At 44.1% G+C, this 17,929-nt stretch overlaps 7 protein-coding genes across 7 annotated transcripts, besides 22 other annotated features; all 7 read right to left on the bottom strand.

Moving 5' to 3' along the window:
- Window positions 1–573: part of a sequence feature (sequence corresponds to BAC RPCI93-10C8) that runs on past the window's edge.
- Window positions 84–136: a microsatellite.
- Window positions 574–17,929: part of a sequence feature (sequence corresponds to BAC RPCI93-28H13) that runs on past the window's edge.
- Window positions 616–711: a microsatellite.
- On the bottom strand, window positions 950–3,235 carry Tb927.2.3390 (hypothetical protein, conserved; the record flags this gene model as incomplete). Its single annotated transcript, XM_946498.1, has 1 exon — window positions 950–3,235. The coding sequence occupies one exon, from the start codon at window positions 3,233–3,235 to the stop codon at window positions 950–952; it is 2,286 nt and encodes a 761-aa protein (XP_951591.1).
- Window positions 3,414–3,434: a sequence feature (AT_rich).
- Window positions 3,682–4,833, bottom strand: Tb927.2.3400 (hypothetical protein, conserved; the record flags this gene model as incomplete). The annotated part of the gene is made up of 1 exon (XM_946499.1): window positions 3,682–4,833. The coding sequence occupies one exon, from the start codon at window positions 4,831–4,833 to the stop codon at window positions 3,682–3,684; it is 1,152 nt and encodes a 383-aa protein (XP_951592.1).
- Window positions 5,171–5,446, bottom strand: Tb927.2.3420 (hypothetical protein, conserved; the record flags this gene model as incomplete). Its single annotated transcript, XM_946500.1, has 1 exon — window positions 5,171–5,446. The coding sequence occupies one exon, from the start codon at window positions 5,444–5,446 to the stop codon at window positions 5,171–5,173; it is 276 nt and encodes a 91-aa protein (XP_951593.1).
- Window positions 5,454–5,524: a sequence feature (CT-rich).
- Window positions 6,309–6,337: a microsatellite.
- Tb927.2.3440 (D-alanyl-glycyl endopeptidase-like protein) lies at window positions 6,395–7,216 on the bottom strand (the record flags this gene model as incomplete). The annotated part of the gene is made up of 1 exon (XM_946501.1): window positions 6,395–7,216. One exon carries the CDS (start codon window positions 7,214–7,216, stop codon window positions 6,395–6,397), a length of 822 nt encoding a protein of 273 aa, XP_951594.1.
- Window positions 7,914–7,938: a sequence feature (AT_rich).
- Tb927.2.3460 (D-alanyl-glycyl endopeptidase-like protein) lies at window positions 8,394–9,236 on the bottom strand (the record flags this gene model as incomplete). Its single annotated transcript, XM_946502.1, has 1 exon — window positions 8,394–9,236. The coding sequence occupies one exon, from the start codon at window positions 9,234–9,236 to the stop codon at window positions 8,394–8,396; it is 843 nt and encodes a 280-aa protein (XP_951595.1).
- Tb927.2.3480 (hypothetical protein, conserved) lies at window positions 10,327–11,472 on the bottom strand (the record flags this gene model as incomplete). Its single annotated transcript, XM_946503.1, has 1 exon — window positions 10,327–11,472. The coding sequence occupies one exon, from the start codon at window positions 11,470–11,472 to the stop codon at window positions 10,327–10,329; it is 1,146 nt and encodes a 381-aa protein (XP_951596.1).
- Window positions 11,558–11,593: a microsatellite.
- Window positions 12,728–12,774: a sequence feature (AT_rich).
- Window positions 12,829–12,893: a sequence feature (T-rich).
- Window positions 13,603–13,637: a sequence feature (T-rich).
- Window positions 13,902–13,951: a microsatellite.
- Window positions 14,056–14,127: a microsatellite.
- Window positions 14,298–14,351: a sequence feature (AT_rich).
- Window positions 14,537–14,561: a microsatellite.
- Window positions 14,575–14,619: a microsatellite.
- Window positions 14,918–14,955: a microsatellite.
- Window positions 15,398–15,464: a sequence feature (AT_rich).
- Window positions 15,673–15,735: a sequence feature (A-rich).
- Window positions 16,243–17,646, bottom strand: Tb927.2.3580 (transcription elongation factor S-II, putative; the record flags this gene model as incomplete). Its single annotated transcript, XM_946504.1, has 1 exon — window positions 16,243–17,646. The coding sequence occupies one exon, from the start codon at window positions 17,644–17,646 to the stop codon at window positions 16,243–16,245; it is 1,404 nt and encodes a 467-aa protein (XP_951597.1).
- Window positions 17,696–17,746: a sequence feature (CT-rich).
- Window positions 17,855–17,888: a sequence feature (AT_rich).

Here is a 17,929-nt window from a genome sequence, read left to right on the forward strand (position 1 = left end):
GGAAACCTCCACTTATACGTCCAGATAAGTTACACCAGCCATAGAATGGGTCATTCTCACAACATGGTGCTGGTACTTACGACATATATATATATATATATATATATTCATTTATATATACATAAATATATGTATACGTAAGTCCGCTTTTATATTATAGCTGGGTCTCGTGCTCCCGGTTGCGGTGGAGCGATTTGTCCCTTCTTCCTTCCCTTACATAAACTCTACACGTGAATGAGGGGGAATGACCGCCCAAAGCATGAGTTAGTGTGCAACACGGCAAATGTGGATGATGTTCCTCACTCACTCACGCATGAGCAAGAACACACACACACAAAAAAAAGAAAAATAAATAAATAAAAGCAAGGGATATAGAAGGGTATTCACGCCACGCGCACATTAAAGCGCTTACATATATTTGTGCATTTACAAGGGACTTATTTTATTGGCATCTACGAACGGGTACCATTTGGAGGTTCCAGCTTCACAAACACTGGGTTGTAGGGGCAGACACTTACTTTCACTTTTCGCACAATGGGGACTTCCCCCCCCCCCCTCGTAAGTACTAATGATGATCATGGATGCCCAAAGAATGAATTGGCGAGGCTTGAGCTAATACACACACATACACATACACGCACACACATACCTATATATAATTATATATGCAAATATATATATATATATATACGTATATATATTGTGTATACAATGTGAACAAGGGTAGCGAGAGAGGGCGCTTGGACCCCTCGCCTATAGCAACAGCCCTCAGTTTCACATCATGCTTTGATAAACCTGTTCGAATAAGCACTACAGCGACTGCCACGTCCTTTACGTGCCCTTCAAAAAGCTCAGGTAAGCCGCAGTTACTGGACTTCCATTTGCGGCTTTTCATCGTTGATGGCCACCCTTTCTTTCCCTTTTCAACTTATAGGGCGATCACTTGCCTTCACATGAGCGCAGACAAGGCAAACGGAACTGTGCATGTGACATACCAACCCCACATGAGAGCCAGAAACCAATCCCGTGCAATGAGCGGTGCTCGCAGTCTGTCATAGCGCATCCGTATCATTGCCGTAAGCAAATATGATAGCGTGAAGGCTGTTACAGCAAGAATAAACGGTACAACAAATGGTACCAACTCCCTTGCTATAAGTCCATCGCAGCAACTTTGAGGTAACACTCGATCCCATCGTGGCAACCACAGAACAGGGGAAACACCGCACAAAGCAAGCGCCAGAGAAGGCCATCGGACTTGTGTAGAAATGTTGACAGGGTCTGACACTTTGATTGAGAATACCTGAGGCGGTTGGCGCTTCACGCACGCCACGGCCACTGTAAACAATCGCAACGCGGTGAACTCCAGCAGCAACGTATTGAAGAGCATCTCAAAGATGAATATTTCCACTGCCATCACAGTGGAAACAACCAGCCACCAGTCATACGGCAAAGAAACGGCTGAGGTAAGAACGAATAGAGTGTATATAGCGGCAAAGGAGGAGCTAAGAGTTATTTTCACCCCAACTGGTGTCGTCTCCGGCATCACGGCGGCTGACAAATACCATAACATCCGTTCGATGACAACCAACAATAGTGGATGGAAAATATGTTCCATTCCCTTGTCAACCTTGATAGGCGCAATAATGGGTGGCGACAGCAACGGAAAGGCATCCAATAGCATGAAGGGTACAACTAATCTGAAACACCCGTGATATTTCGCTACCGCCGCTAGCGGGGCACTCAATGCCAGCACAAGCCCAGCGTCGTATATGAAAGCCAGTTTATCTGGACGGACAACTCGTGTATCCAAAACGGAAAACGAACCGAAACGTATCAGCACGACTACCCAGAAGATGATGTTGGAAGCCAGGGTAGACAAAGCTGGAGGAAGATCCCACCGCAGAGCCCGCGTCGGTGCACTTTCATTGCGCGTACCGTAAGGCTCGCTTACCTCAAAATCATCACCGGCAACATTGTCGTGTGCGTGCTGTGAAATGTCATCTGAGGTGACGTAGCAGTGCATACGAGCGAGCCGCCGCTTCCGTTCACGATCCTCGGTGATTGAGTTTATGGTTAAGAAGAACAAGGCGGTCGGGAACAATGCAAATGGAACGTACACGTGCAAACCGTACGTCACGACATACTTTAACACATCTGTCAGGAGGCACGGGCACCTCCCCTCTGCATTGCAAAGCTTGTTCTCTTCGTGGTGAAGGTCGTTAAATACTAAAAACAGCACGTTTATTACCGAGGCCAAAAGTATTCCATACAGTATGAAGACGACGCTGCTTGAGTGGTGTAACCCCGGGTCATGCCGATCCCCATCGGGGTTACTTTGAAACCCATAAGCCTGGTAAAGTGGCTTCCTACCACGCAACTGCCCATCGTACATGACAATACCTGATAATGTCGGCTGCAACTTTTGCGCCTGCTGCATTTCATCCACACTCGCAGTGTTTCTGTAAGGAGATCCCAATTCACTAAATGAGGGGAACACTGGCATGTCAAGTGCCTCGCCGGGTGTGTTGGTTAACACCGAATGTAGTGACGCCTGTGCAAAGTCCGTGCCGCTGCTCCAAACACGCGACGTGTTTACCCGCAGCGTCAGGTCGTTTGGTGAAGCGCATGCCATACCCTTCCGGTCAGCCCGGTCGGGGATACTCACTGGTGACAAGTCATGAGATGCAGTTGGCCTGTCTGCTATCGGTGGTTGCTCCGACATGCTGTTCAATGCGATATCAAGCCGTGAGCTGTATAATGAAAGAGGTCCTCCACTGTTTCTATACAAGCCAGCTATGAAATCGGCAGGTTCACTCCTGTTTTGATCAAATTGTGTTTCCAAACTTCTGTGATCCTCGCTATGGCTGTATCGCTCGACCCGGTAGTTCCCCATTCTATGATAGTCGCAAAAGCTTTGCCCGCTCCTATGCACGCTACTGTAAACAAGGGAGTCATCTATTCGCACGCAGTCATCCTCGTTAGAACGCCTGTTTGCGGTAAAAAAATCGTTGGGAGTCTCCATCAGAGCATTTGAACCGAACAACCGCTCCTCCAAGGGTTGGGAATAACCGGACAACCTCGCCGACCTCGCGCACGATGGCGTAGCTTCATCTACTCCGCGCGACTCCTTCTCTCCATGGGGCCACTTGTTACCCGCTTCAGATCCTGTTTGAGCCCCGCTGTGATTTTGTTTTTTTTTTTCTTCGTGATGTTGCGTTCCATCACCCACGTGCATGTGGGCTCAATGTTAGCCTATGATGGATAAGGGCTTTCCTCCCTCTTTTCCCTCCTCCAGAGGGGAGGGAAACTGCGAGCGTGCGTGTAGACACACACGGGGCCGGCCTGCCAAACGAGGTAGATGGTAAAGACGTCCTCTAGAAGGACGAGGAGGTAATTATTGTTGAAGAACCTTCAAAATAATAATAATAATAAATGAGCACAAAGAGGAGAAAAAATAGAAAGAGACTATGTGGGCAAAGAATTGGAACATATATTCCACCATTCAACTGCGGCAGATCCTACCACCATGCAACGTATACAAATATAGGGAGAAGACATACCACGGTAACCGTTCCTTCGGTCACCGCAACTTACCTACGTGTAGGCGAGGTTTGATCAAAAAACGGAGCCAGACAAGTCCAAACTGTTGCTGGGCGAATCCCACCAGTTCATGTGATTAACTTACTCACCCTTCTTGCGCTCGCGGTGAAACTGCTTCCGTTGTGCGCGCATACGCATGATTTCCTTTTGAACCCTCGCAGCTTCAGTCATATTTGACCATAATTGCTCACCATGTGGGGCCGTCTCCGCAGCCGAATTCGTAAGTGATTGCCGACCCTTCTGTTGTTCTATCCATGCAACTCGCCGCAGGTACGACCGCACGGCGTCTCCACCAGTTCCTTCCGTCCCGGCAACTACTTCACTACGACTCATGATGGATTCAGCCATAATTTCCCACTGCAACCGCTCTTCCACTTTCCCACTCCCAGCCACACCCCTGCTGGAGTTCTGATCGCCCCCGGGCGCTTTTTCCGAGCCGCAGGAGCCGTTGTTGTGCGCACCCGCTGAACGCATTCCCCCGTCTAGCGGCTTGCGAATAGCTTCCAATATCAAGCGGTCCTCCTCCTTGTGATGGGGGAATCCACGTTCCACGCCGCTATCATTTTGTGTCGTCTTTCCCTCTCCGCCTTCTTGGCTGTGGCTTACCGTTCCATCTCTATTTTTTGCTTTCTTTCCCTTCTCATTGTCATCCGTTGTCTCCTTTTCTGGTGTTTTGCTTTTTTGAGCTGCACTTCGCAGCGCAGTTTCTGACCTACGGAGTTCGTTCTCCAACAACGTGAGGAAACCTAATTGTGTTGGCAGCGCTACCCTGTCGTCTATTGACCGCAGAAGTGCTCCGCCATCGCCATTTGACGGCTCATCGTCAGTCCGCTGCCGTTTTTGCGGGTTGCTAAATATCACACCGCTGCCGTCCATTTCCGCTGAAGTTAAGGAATAAATGCGATAAACATCAGATCCGTAGCACAACAGATTACATTCCGCCCGCGGGTCATCTGGGGTTTCCTGGGCGTATGCGCGTGCTTTGGCGAGTAGAGGAAACTTTCGAAGCAGCAGTTGTGAGCCAACTCGACTCCGCACGTCACCTGAGGTGTCAGTTTCCCCTCCTAATTGTGGTGTTGCACTCATTCGTTTCCACACCAGCGCCACCGCCGCTACTGCTTGCGTGCTCCCTAAAAGTCCATTGAAAAAGAAAAAAAAAAGAGAAACAAAGACGTGAAAAGGAGTCGGTTGGTGGACGATGAGGGGGAAAAGAAACGCCACAACCGATGCCATACACCTTAGGGACTTGTATAGTTACCGCAGTGCAGTTCTCCAATAATTTCCAACAAAGAAAGAAAGAAAGGAACCATGACAAATTACAATCTCACGAAGAGAGGTGCAGATTAAAATTGCTCCCCCGCACTCATACTTTTTTTTATTTTTTAAATTCTTTCTCGAATGTCCATACACAACTTGCGTTGAAGGAGGCAACGCACAAGACATTGAGACTGTGTTTTTGTTGCACTTTGCCCCGCGGTCAATAAGCCCCGACATTTTGTATAATATCCTTCTCTTCTCTTCTACTTTTTTTTCTTTTTAAATACCTTTTGCCGATGTTGTTTCGACGTACTCATTCTTCTGTAAAGGGCGGGATGCCGATCTCGCGCCAATCCGCCAGGAGGTTTCCCTCCGACCCGAGTCCCATAACGCCGCTGAGGCCTCCCGTGGCAGTCGCTACAGCCGCCGCCCGTCGCATGCCTAAAGTTGGCGGGAGATTTGCAGGGAAGGCGAAACTTGAGGGATCATCGAAGTCAACGAGTAACTCCAACTTGGGTTGTTGGATGGTAAGCGTAGCATCCTCTAAATACCAGCGGCGATGAATGTAACGGGAGTCCCTGGAAACCATCACGACCTTTTCTTTTCTATCTCCCTCTCTCTCTCTCTCTTCTGTCTACTTCCTTTTTATCTTTCTTTTTTTTTTTTTGTGTGTGTGTGTGTGCGGACCCTTTTCTACTCCTCTGATTTTCTATTTAAGAAGCCTTTCCGTTGCGATCTCTGTAATGGAGTTACGCTTGCAAAAACTTCTATCGACGGCACATGCAACGGATTACGTGAATGCGGAAGGAATGCCAACATAAGAAAGCAACATAAATATATGAATGCTGGGAAAATGCATATAGAACGGTAGCCCCGCTGCGGAGCTACAAACAAATTATAGGCGCCAGCGGATACACAAAACGTCGCAGCACTTAAATATCTCGGCTATCTGACGGTGCCCAATTCCGTCTCTTTTCCCTCTCGTTTGCGGCAGCGAGAAAACAAAAAGTCATGGGAATAGAATACACCCTGGAGGAATCCTGCGCCGCCTAAATACAAAGCCGCTCCGCTCAATGACGAAGAGGGCTAATGGTAGCAACGGATGGGAACGGATTTATGCGAATTGGTTGTCCAGTGGCATGCGCCACTCCACAGGACCGGGCACATCATATGAGGGTAATTCAGTGTAATGTAACAGAAGGGGAAGGCAACATAACAAAAAAAAGGAAGAAAGTACACCATGTACCTTACAACAAATCCAACTCCCTCCACATTCTGAGGCCAATACCCATTTCCCCATGGGTACGACATTACGGCACGCGCCCGAAAAAAAGGGAAAAAATTGCTGCAAAAAGAAAATAGCAGCATCATACGGTCCGGCTCCACTTCACTCAAAACGGAAAAATAGTTAGGGTGAAGAAATCGGTTTGTATGAACAACATACGTGAGCGTATACATATATATATATATATATATATATTGCACAAACGCTGGTCTCGCTCACACTCGTTTCAATTCGACATCAATCGAACTGATCTTATTCATACCGCACCCACCCCTGCACTGTGACATTATCCTTTTCACGTACGGTACATGCCGTGCCATTGGGATTACATGACAAGTTAAGCACACGCGAGTAATTATGATACGGGCCTGGCCATGCTGTGTTTTCCCAGTTCTGTTCCGCTACAAACATACGATCCCCTGTCACACCCGCAACAACGGCAACATGACCGTATGGAAAACCATTGGGTTGCCGTGGGTAAATCAACAAATCCCCCACACGCGGCTTAGAGTTTGCAGATGTTGCATTTCCGTTATGATATTTGAGTAATGGTTTCCGCTTTTGACCATTGAGCAGTTGAACATCTTTAAGATCCCAAATGTCAGCTGCTCCATCTACAGAACCAAAAGTGGCTGGTTGTGGTGTACCTCGAAGCATCCAATACCGTCGGGCATATTCCACGCATTGCCATTGCATACCATATATGGGTGGAACCGCATGAGGGTCCACACGACCAGCCGGTATCCGTATGTCTTCCACCTTGACAGTGTTCCAAAGTTCTGCTGTGCAACTATCACTGTTGCAATTGCTCATAGCTGGAACTCCGTTGTAAATTCCCAACACATTACCAAAAGGGGCCGAGCAATTCTGTTGGCAGCCCACTGAAAGACTCCCAGTGTTTGTACTCACCGTATCTTTACTATTTTCCGCGCGAGGGACCTTCATAAGGCAGAGAATGATGACAACTCCCACAGCAAATGAGGCGCCTGCGTAAAGCTTATATGAGTCGAAGTTTCTTGCCTCACCCTCACGTTGTAAAAGAGGTCTGGCGGTGCCTGCTTTCCTCGCCGCCATTGCTTCAATTTACACGATACCTCGGGGGAGGGGGAGGGGCAAAATTAAACTCGATAAACAGGCGAAAAGGGAGTAATGAAGAAGACGAAGGAATTATTTGGTTTATGAACTGTGAGGCTGTATAAATGAACTATTATCCACTGTTTCGTACCCCAATCACGCGTGTGCTCACAGCAGGTACTTTCTTTCCTTCCCCCCTTTTTAGTTAATTTGTTTCCTTTTTACCTCCTAATTACGGGATGGGGTTTCTGTATTTGCTCCCGCTGACTTGTCAGTGAATGAGTATTTGGGACCTTTCAAAGCTGAATAGAAGAGCAACAAAACAAAACAAAATGTATAACTCACGAAAAGAAGTCACGTTGTGCGACGTAGCTCCTCAATCGTTTGACAATAATAGATAGCATCACCATATTAAGCAGCAGTAAGGAAATAAAAAATAATTTGAAGTAATATAGAAAAGTAAAGGTAGAAAAAATAGAAAAATAAAAATGTTTTCAACACCGTATCGCAGTTGCTTTACGTTTCGTTGCACCTTTCCTTTCTTTCCCCTTCCTGCCTCTCCACAGTTGTCTGTATTTTTATGCTAAATTTTGTCTACTTTCTCTTTTTTTTTTTTCGTGACCCGCTTCTCGTTCCCACCAATCACTTGCTCGTATGCCTTCCCTAGAACTAGATTTGTTAAAAAATATTACCCTAGTTAATTAATTAATTTAAATATATTTGCGTTTTTAAAGAAGGAACCGTTTGGTGGGGAGCGACACCAACTGGCTGGCACATTACCCTCATAACCGGCTTTGTGCTCCACTTCTTCACCGTTGCCGTTGTCGTTGTTGCTAAATACGCAATATATAAAACAACGTGGACGAAAAGAGGGTAAAATCAAAACAAATTTTGCGCGGAGAATCATCAATTGATGCGAAGCGAAGGCCAAATGCTTTGAAAAAGTGTGACAACGACACCAAACATATAAAATATGCTTAAATTGCTCCTCGAAAAATAAGATAAAAATAGGAAACTATGGGAGGAACAAGAAAATCACCTTCCCCCTGTTTTCCTACAGAATCCACCTACCTGTCACCAGAAGTTACCAACTGATGAAATTACTTGCCGTTTTTGTTAAGAAAGTCACTAGTAGAGGAAAACAAAACAGAAAAAAAAACGAACAATCGAACTGATCTTATTCATACCGCACCCACCCCTGCACTGTGACATTATCCTTTTCACGTACGGTACATGCCGTGCCATTGGGATTACATGACAAGTTAAGCACACGCGAGTAATTATGATACGGGCCTGGCCATGCTGCGTTTTCCCAGTTCTGTTCCGCTACAAACATACGATCCCCTGTCACACCCGCAACAACGGCAACATGACCGCATGGAAAGCCGTTGGGTTGCCGTGGGTAAATCAACAAATCCCCCACACGCGGCTTAGAGTTTGCAGATGTTGCATTTCCGTTATGATATTTGAGTAATGGTTTCCGCTTTTGACCATTGAGCAGTTGAACATCTTTAAGATCCCAAATGTCAGCTGCTCCATCTACAGAACCAAAAGTGGCTGGTTGTGGTGTACCTCGAAGCATCCAATACCGTCGGGCATATTCCACGCATTGCCACTTTAAGCCGCTTTGGTAACTGGTTCCAGCCACTGTGACGTTGTTATACGTAGTGGTATTCTCTGTTGCACCACAGTTGCTGTAAGAGAAGACGCCCTCATGTGCGCCAAGAATAGCACCGACTGGATTGAGGCAATGTTTTTCCACTTTGCCGCTGCCTTCGGGGTAGCGAATGCCAGAGTAAAGCACGCCAAAGGCAATGAAAGAAATAAAAAGAAGAACGAGTACGCCAAATGTCCAAGCGAATATCGCCTGGGCAATTGAGCATAGGCGTTTTATACCACGCTTCCGGTTGTTGAAAGAACCATTAATGGCTCCATCATTGGTTTCTGGGACATCGTGAGGATCTTTTTCGTTAGATGAAAGTCGATTAGTCTTCGATGTTACCGCTGGCTCTCTTTCCATGCAGTTAGCTTATTTTGCCTCCCTTTTTTACTTTGACTCCTCTTTACGTCACCAATGGGCAGGGCGTCTTCTTCCTTTAGGTGAGAATTAATTTGCCGCTGCGGTACCGCGTTGAAGAAGCGCGCTGTAATATGCTTAAATGAGTAAAAATGACGAACACAATCTAAGAGAGTGTGCTGTGGCACTTCAAATACCCTTGTTGCTTTTGTTTTTTTTTTTAAAAAACTTGTAATGGTTGTTTGGTTACGTACGCTAAGTCCTTAGTGATCACTTAGGTGCAGACAATCAGAGATGGGCGGTGCACCACAGCCGAGTTAGTATATATTTTATCCTTAATTGCGAGATTCTAAAAAAGAAAACAACAACAGCAGCAGATGTGTGACTGAGGCACAAGAGATTGAAAGGAAAGCCACATATTGCGTCAGAGTCATTGACAAAGGGGGGGGGAAGGGTAGCAGGAGATCTATAACGGAATCAACTCCCGTTATTTCCCCATGCATTTTATTTTATTATTATTGTTGTCGCTGTCGTTACTGTTGACGCCATCAAGAAGAGCAGTGGAAAAACACATGTGCTGAAGTGAAGACGATCTCAATAGAACTAATTCTAGCGGCAGAGAACAGTATTTACCCATCTGCAGTGATATCATGGTGAACAAGGGGGTAAGAAGAAAGCTCTTCCAACGTTTCACACTCGTAAGCCCCTTCCGTTCTGCTCCTTCTTTATCGCTGCTTGCAAAAGACAAAAATAAACCAACGACTATTCATTCTGCATTATTTTCTTATGTTTAAAGTTCTTCTTTCGGTATTACACGTTCGTGGGCAAATATCAATTCCACTTACCTCATAAGCTGATCACGCACACACTCACGACTCATCTCCAACCCTGAGCGTCATTGCAGAGGCAACTGCGTGGCTGACCGATGGACCGAATCCCCGCACCGGGATTTCCCTCGGATGCGCGGTGTAGAAACTCATGCAAAAATTATCTTTTATCCCCCCCTCATATTCCCCGAAGCCGTGTCTACGGTTTTAACAGCTCTCTTCCACTTCGCGTGTTATTTTCACATGTCGCCACGGTGCACGTTTTATCACTGTTCAGCACCATCCACCACCTTCTCAGTTTCCTCCTTGTCCTCATGAACTTCCCCAACTGGCGTTGTTCCGAGGGCCCGCTTCGCCAGCAGTTGCTTCTGAACCTCCTCAGGCAGTTGGCGAAACCAGTAATCAAGAATGCCTTTAGAGAACCTAACAATATGAGGTGGAAAACCATCAGATAGGAATTGGCCCACAGCCACCCCAATCTTGGTGCCTATAAGTTGTTTCAGGGTAACGTTTGCACTCGCCAAGGAGGAAAGTAAGGAAACAATACGTTCCTCGTTTGCGATGCTAACCTCAACAACGTCACCGTTCAGACATTCCATGTACGTCTCTGTAAGTTCCTTCCCTGTAGTTTCTAAAGTTGCGTTCGTCACATCATGACGGCTCTTGCGCAGCATATCCACAACATAAGCCACGTCGTCGTCTGCAGATGCGGCAGATCCTTCCCTTCCCACAGTGTCGTACGTTGCATTAGGGAGGTCTCTACCATCTTCACGGCCTCGTTTCCTTTCGGTACGTTTGCCGTACTCATCATCACTGGAGCCACCAGCCAACTCGGACTCGGAGCTGTCGCCACCAAAGTCCCTCAGAGTCTTGATTTTTCGCTTTTTTCTGTGGCGCTGCCCACTTTCCTCACTTTTTGTCTCCTTCCTTGAGATGTGATGACGTCCTTCGTCTTCTTTCCGCCTCTCTTCCACATGCTTTGATGCACCTCTTCTTAACGATAGTTTCCGTCGTTGCGGTGCTTCAACCGCTTTTTGCTCTCCGCCGTCGGCGAATTCCGTTTTTACACCTCTAACCCTCCGTTCATTTGTTCCTCCAGCTTGTGCCTTGAGTTGTTCTTCATATAGTTGTATCGCCTCTTCGATTGCGACCGCGCAGCTCGCGTCTAACTTTCCTTCTTCCATCATTCCCTCATCTCGATCCGGAAGAAAATATCTAATTTGCCCCTCATCTTCGCTGTTGGCGGCTGAGAGAGTGAGGGAATCGCGAGGAAGACAACAAACCCACACGTCTGACCCCTCAGGCAGTGTTATGTCCCTGACCTCGTCGGGGTCCATGACAAAACCCGGCCACCAGGGGAATCGATCCTGTTTCAACCACACAAGGGTCCCTGGAGCAAATGATGGAATCATTTTTTTTCTTTTCCCCCCGTGGCTGGATGGGTTCAAAATGATGTCCCGACTGGTGTGCACATGTTTTTTTTACCCGGTAATTGTAATATATGTAATGTATATATAAATATATATACGTATACGTGGTGGTGTGTGTGTGTGGGAGGGGGGGGGGAGGTGAGTAAAGTATGAGAGGAAAAAAAGAAAAAGAAAAGGAGAAAGAACAGAGGAGTTGAGAGACACTGACTTGTGAAAAGTAAACTCAAATAAAGCAGGATGGGACCAGGAACTGGAAAACGTGCAGGGGTAAAGGGAGTTAATGTACTGCTCCACCTCGTTATTACGCCCTTGTTGTTATTTTCCGTTTAGTTTATTTATTTGTAGGGGGACAAACAAAACAACGTGCTATAGGGAGGGTGGAGATTTCCACCGGTCTACAGTAGTGTGACAACAAATCGCACGGATATAAGTAGAAAAAAAAACTAAAGAAAATGAAAGAAAGCTCGCAAGGGTGGAGATTTTTAGAAATACGGTAATAGCATTGTTGGCTTTTCTTTTTCTCTTAACCTCTTGTTTGATGTACAAACACTCGTGGGGGTTCATTTACCTTTTGAATTCTTTCTGTATTTCCCCTTCAATGCGTGCTAATATATTTAAGAATATATTTCAATTGAAGAAGTATTCTTTCTCAGAATCCACTCCACCATCCCCCACCTTTGGCTTCGGCTTTGGTCTCGTCTTTCTTTTTTTTTTTTTTGTAGCCTTCATGTATTTACATATTCCCTTCACTCGGACGCTTGATCTGGCCTTTTTTTTCTTTACGTTTTACTCTACTTCCCCTTTTAAAATTCTTTGCAAATCAATATGTTGCTTCCGGCTCCCTCTTCGTCTCTTCCTCTTTTTTTTCCGTTATTTCTCTTTCAATGTTATAAAAGGAAATAAAAAATTCACAAGGCGACTCCACCGTCGACATGATGTACTGAAACACGTAGACATCTGAAGATAAGGAATAATAATAGTAATAATAAAGGCGAAGAGTAAAACACACGCACACACACAAAGCCCAAGGGAAGAGGAAAAAAAAAGGTATAAATCAATACATACATTTTATGTGTGTACATGCCACACGTAAAATAAAGAAAGAAAGTAAAAGCAAAAACGTGCATTTGGTGCGGCGGCAAATGGGAACAACAAAAACAACAAAAGAAAATTGCGTAAAGGATACTCGTGGGGGCTTCGCTGTACGGGGGCAGAAGGAAACCCAGTGGCATGAAACTAATATATATATATATATAATTAATTAATTATTTATTTATTATATTTCCTTCAAAGTTTCCCCCTCTGGCGTTTCAATCTTGCTTTTGGTTCTTATCCCCATTCTCATTTTCACTCTCCTCGCTTTCATTTTCCCCTTTTCTTCTCTTCTCTTTTTTTTCCTTTTCAAATTTAAGCTTGCTTTTGTCTCTTGAACTTAGCCGAAGATACGTTACCGTAAATAATCGCCTGAAAAAGATGTTAAAAAGCAAATTCTTCTTTCCGTCCTTTTTTTTTTTGAAAAATAAAACAAGCACATCCCTGTTGACTTCTTTTCCCTTCACTTCTCTTTTAGACCGCATAAAGTAACTCCTCTTCCGTTGGGCGTAAAACAGAATATGAAGAGAAAAAAAAAAGAAGGTGAAGGTGAAGGTAAAGGAAGAAACAGGGTACTCAAGAAAAAAAAAACGCAAAAAAAAACTACAAAAGCAAAATCAACGGCAAAGCAGTGTTTTTCCTTTTTTTTGATTCCTTCACCGCATTTCACATTCTCTTCTGGTGACAAACTGAGGCTCAGGCTCCACCATAAGAGAATATGAAAAAAAACATACAAGAAAAAAGAAAAAAATAGTAACGGTAGATAAGTAAGTGACGCCAAGTGAATTAATACATATATCCTGATCGGCATTAATTTACTTGGCATTATTCGTTAAACAGCACGTGTGCTCATAAAAAAAGAAAAAGAAAGAAAAACATCGGTGCAAGATAAGTAAGGACAAATGCAATGATACGCACGGTAGTGACAAGAAGAGAATTCAACTGTAAGAATAAAGAAGAAAATTGCTTCGTGCCATATTGAATGATTTTCCATTTCCATCTCTTCTTCTTACAGTTGAATTCTCTTCTCTTTTTTTTCTTTTCCTTTTTTTTTTAAACATAAAAGTTACGTCATCATTACGACCATCACCCTTCATCTGATAAAGTTTCTGGCGTCTTTTTTTTCCCCCTTCTGTGCGTCCCATTTTACCACCTCACCTACTGTTTCACGATATGGTGAGATTCTACATTTTCATATCGTATCATATTTCATATTTCCTTTATTGCCTCACATATAAATACAAAAATATGTTAATACAAATATATAAACATATGTTTGTTTATGCATTTATTGTATGACATCACAAACACTTGTGACTAACAACAACCACGACTACAAGAAGAATAACAGCAACTACAACAAAAAAAATGCCAGAAACTTTATCAGATGAGCCGTGATGGTCTTTTTTTTTCTTTTTTCTGGTGACCTAACGCCAATTTCCCCCACCATTTTGTTACCCCTTCCCCCACCCTTATAAATTAATATATAAATATATATCTATATCTATATATTTGTATTAAAAAATGTATTTTATACATATTTATGCGTAAGCTTTCCGTGTTCATCCGTACAAACCACCACAGACATATATAGATAGATAGATAGATCATGTTTCAATTGATCGCGCAAGAGGAACATAAATTGTAGGCAACAATGAAAGTAGGGATTTAATGGTTATAAGTGAATTAATAACCAAATAAATGAAAACCATATGAATAAATATGTATAAAATACATTTTTAAATACAAATATATATATTTATTTATAAGGGTGGCGCACATGGCTCAGAAGAGGCAAGTGAAGGAATGCCTCAAATGTACAACAAAAGGCCGACGTTGGGTGAATTGCGGGAGGAAAAACAAAAAAAAGGTTGAAAAGCGTAGAGACGATCAAAGCAGTTGGGTGACCATAAAGGCAAGAAAAAGTATATCATTAAATGATGTGCACAGTCAGACACACACACACACACACACACGCATGTGGACAGATGCATATATAAATATAAATAAATAAATAAATATATATATATATATATACAAAGGTAAACATACATGTCCGTACAACAATAATGATAGTGTTTATGATAATAATTAGTAATATCATAAAGGGAATCACCTCCAGCAACAATAATAAAAGGGGGAAGTGATACTGAAATTTGTGGTGGTAGCAAAGATGGTAAGTAACAAAAACAGCAACAATAAAAGTAACGATGCCGACCGCCTTCGACGTTATGAAATTGTGCCGAAAGTTACGAAGCAAATAAGAGCATTGCGCCACAGTGGTTAAAAATAAGTGAAAAAAAAAGGAAGAAAGCAGAGATACGGTGCGAGCTGAATAAATATATTAATATATTAATATATATATATATATATTAATTAACTATATGACGGTCCATTCGAGAAAAATATACTTTCCTATTGTATTTATTTAATACACATTGAGACGCAAATGTACCATTTCTGTTATTTCTCTCCTTTCTTCTCTCAGTTTTTTAAAAATCCTGTCATTTTCTCCGTCCCCCTCCCCCCTCCTCTTCTTTTTTCCTTTCCGCACAGTAAACCTTCACGATTTCAAATAAATTGTGCATGTCGAAAAAAAAAACCAGCAAAATATAAATGGAAATGGGGCCGCCCGTAGTGCTGAGTTTTCTATATGACACAAATGTTTCTTCCCCTCATTTCCATTAAAAAAAATTTTTTTCCCACCCTTCCCGCAAAGACTCGGCCCTCTCTCTTTTTCTTTTTCTCATTTATTCGAACTATTTCACATTTCCCTCCGGTTGCTCACTCGCTTGCACCATTCTAGTGATGACTGTTTATTTATTTATAATAATTTTTTTTTAATTACAAAAAAAAACATTTATTTATGTATATTTTAAAAAGGCTTTTGAAGGGGGCCGTCACAAATGATCAATGCAGTTTTCCCTTTTTTTTTAAAAAAAATCACTAAACAAAGGCAGAAAAACATTATTTTTTTTTTCCCCACTCGGTCCAGTAACTCCTCAATAAAAGTTCAGACGGATGGGGGCACACACTTTTCAACCGAGGAAAGTGAGTAGGGTTGGGGTTAGGGTTAGGAGGAGACAACCAAAAACAAAACTAAACAGGACAAAGGATCTTACAACTGAAAAAGAATAATACAAAACAAAACAATAACCGTGGCAAAAAGAATTATCCAAAACCTACAAGCACATAATTGTGAAGGACAGGGGGAAAAAAAAAGGAAACAAACGAACAAAGACAAAGCACAGAAAAGGCTCACATTTGTTTCCCCCCTCCCTCATATCGGTCAAAGAATCGTTTCCATCTATTCGGCGACACCTTTCCTCCCAAACAGGTTGCGCCCCCTTTTTTTTTTCTTCCCCCCCTCCGCCCCCCTTTTTTTTTAAATACTTTCCCCTCCCCCGGAGTACAAAGCTGTTTTCACATTTTGCAATCTCCTTGTCTTCTTTTTTCTCGTTTTCGTAGATTTTACCTATTAAATTCACGAGTATTCGCACCTTTTTTTCTTTTCTTTTCTTTCCCCTCCCCTCTGCTCCGTGCCCCACCACCAATTTTGTGTTTGTTGTAACCATTTTAAATACAAGGTCCATATGGAACTGATTATGGCGAAGCGTCACATGATTAACATAACATTAATATGGCGACCTCCATCGGCAACTAATTCTCTGACCAATTATGTTTGCACTTAATGCACTTAATAAATTTAGTTGTCGGTTCATCCGCTGACCGGATCTGTAGTTCTCTCCATTCACATTCCCTTCCGTGACACTCCGGGCATTCAAAAAGTGAGGTGGTATGCAACAGCGACCGCTCGGTTTCTTCCAAGTTTCTTAGTTTCTCCGTAGTTCGGCGCTCTGCGTCCTCTTTTTCCTCTTGCGTCATTAGTTCCCAGCGACTGAGTTCGAGAAAATCCTTTCCACTCAGCTCCCCCATCGCCAGCCTGCGCCGTATTTCTGATAACCCCGGTTTACTCAAATGCTCCAAAAGATACATGCGGTCCTCCGATCTTGTTACCTCAGCGCATATTTTTTCCGCTACAGATCTGAGATCATCACTTCTAACACTAAAACTATGCGGATCCCCCGGTTGGAGAAGCAGCTTCTGCACCCGGTCAACAAACTGTGGTTGTGCCCCTCCTCCAATAGTAATTGGGTTGCCCACGCTTTCACTTGTTGACGGTGTTGCCACATCCCGTTCCTCCCTCGTTTGTGAACTGGAAATGGTTCCCCGTCTTTTGTTATGGCGTGCACCGCCGCTCCGCGCCGTCCCCCCTCTTTTTTTGGCTTCCTGCTCGTACTTGTTGTACTCTTCAATTGCTCTCACAGTTTCCTCCGGTAGTTTGGCTGTCCAAGCGGAGATGATACAAGTAGCCAGGCTCCTTTGTTCTTCTAGATCCTTTTTTGACAAGGCCCTTGAAACCGACACACCAATTTTTGTGCGCAAAAGCTGCCGGAGTGTAACACTGACGCTCGCAAGTTTCAGAAGCGTGCTGGTAAGCAGAGCCCCGTCGCAGTTATCAGTGGCTTCATCAATATCTTTTTTCCATTGCACCAGTGCGTCGTCCGATGCGGGGGATAAGTGAGAGCCGGTACTCCTCTGTCGCATCCGGCTCACCTCACGGCTGCGTTTGCCCCCTGCAGTTTGCTGAGTGGCATTGTTAAGCGAACCCGCTCGCCCGCTTGTCGAAAACGCCCTCTGTGATGTTCCCCTCGGCGCCGTATTTTTTGAATGAGTCGGCTCAAATCGCAATGCGTTGGACTCCTTGTCCTCCTCTGCGTTACGAATAGCTTGCAGAAGATCCTCATTGGCGGTGACGGCTTTCTCAGATGAGGGCTCAAAAAATGTAATGGCGGAGGAGTGGCTGTCAACATTTTTATAGGTGGCCTTATTTTGGGTTCCTGGATACGTGAGAACGGTAACCGTAGATGTGCCAGTTTCTGACGACCTTCCGTCAACTCCCTCCACACCGGTAACTGAAGTGACTTTTGCCGGCCACCACGTGTTAGCTCCAGTCTTTAGCCAGACACGGTCGTTAATATGAAATACTCTTTCTTGAAGCATCTTCTCCCCACAGTTTCCTTAGGCAAATAATGCTGTAAGTTTAAAGGAGTTTTTGCTTTCCTCCACCCTTTCTTTTCTTTCTTTCTCTCTCTTTCTTTCTATAAATAAATAAGGAAGTACCTTCCTCCCCGTTTGTTCTCCTTCTTGGCGAAAACCCCTCCCCCCACCGTGTGTATCGCAGCTCGGCGAATGGGTAAGTTCGGCGGCCTTTTTTTTTTAAAAAAACTATATATATATATATAGTTATGTATCGCTCGCCTTTCTCGCTTTCGCTTATATTCCA

This window comes from Trypanosoma brucei, chromosome 2 (assembly GCF_000002445.2).
Source record: "Trypanosoma brucei brucei TREU927 chromosome 2, complete sequence".
Taxonomy (NCBI): Eukaryota; Euglenozoa; class Kinetoplastea; order Trypanosomatida; family Trypanosomatidae; genus Trypanosoma; species Trypanosoma brucei.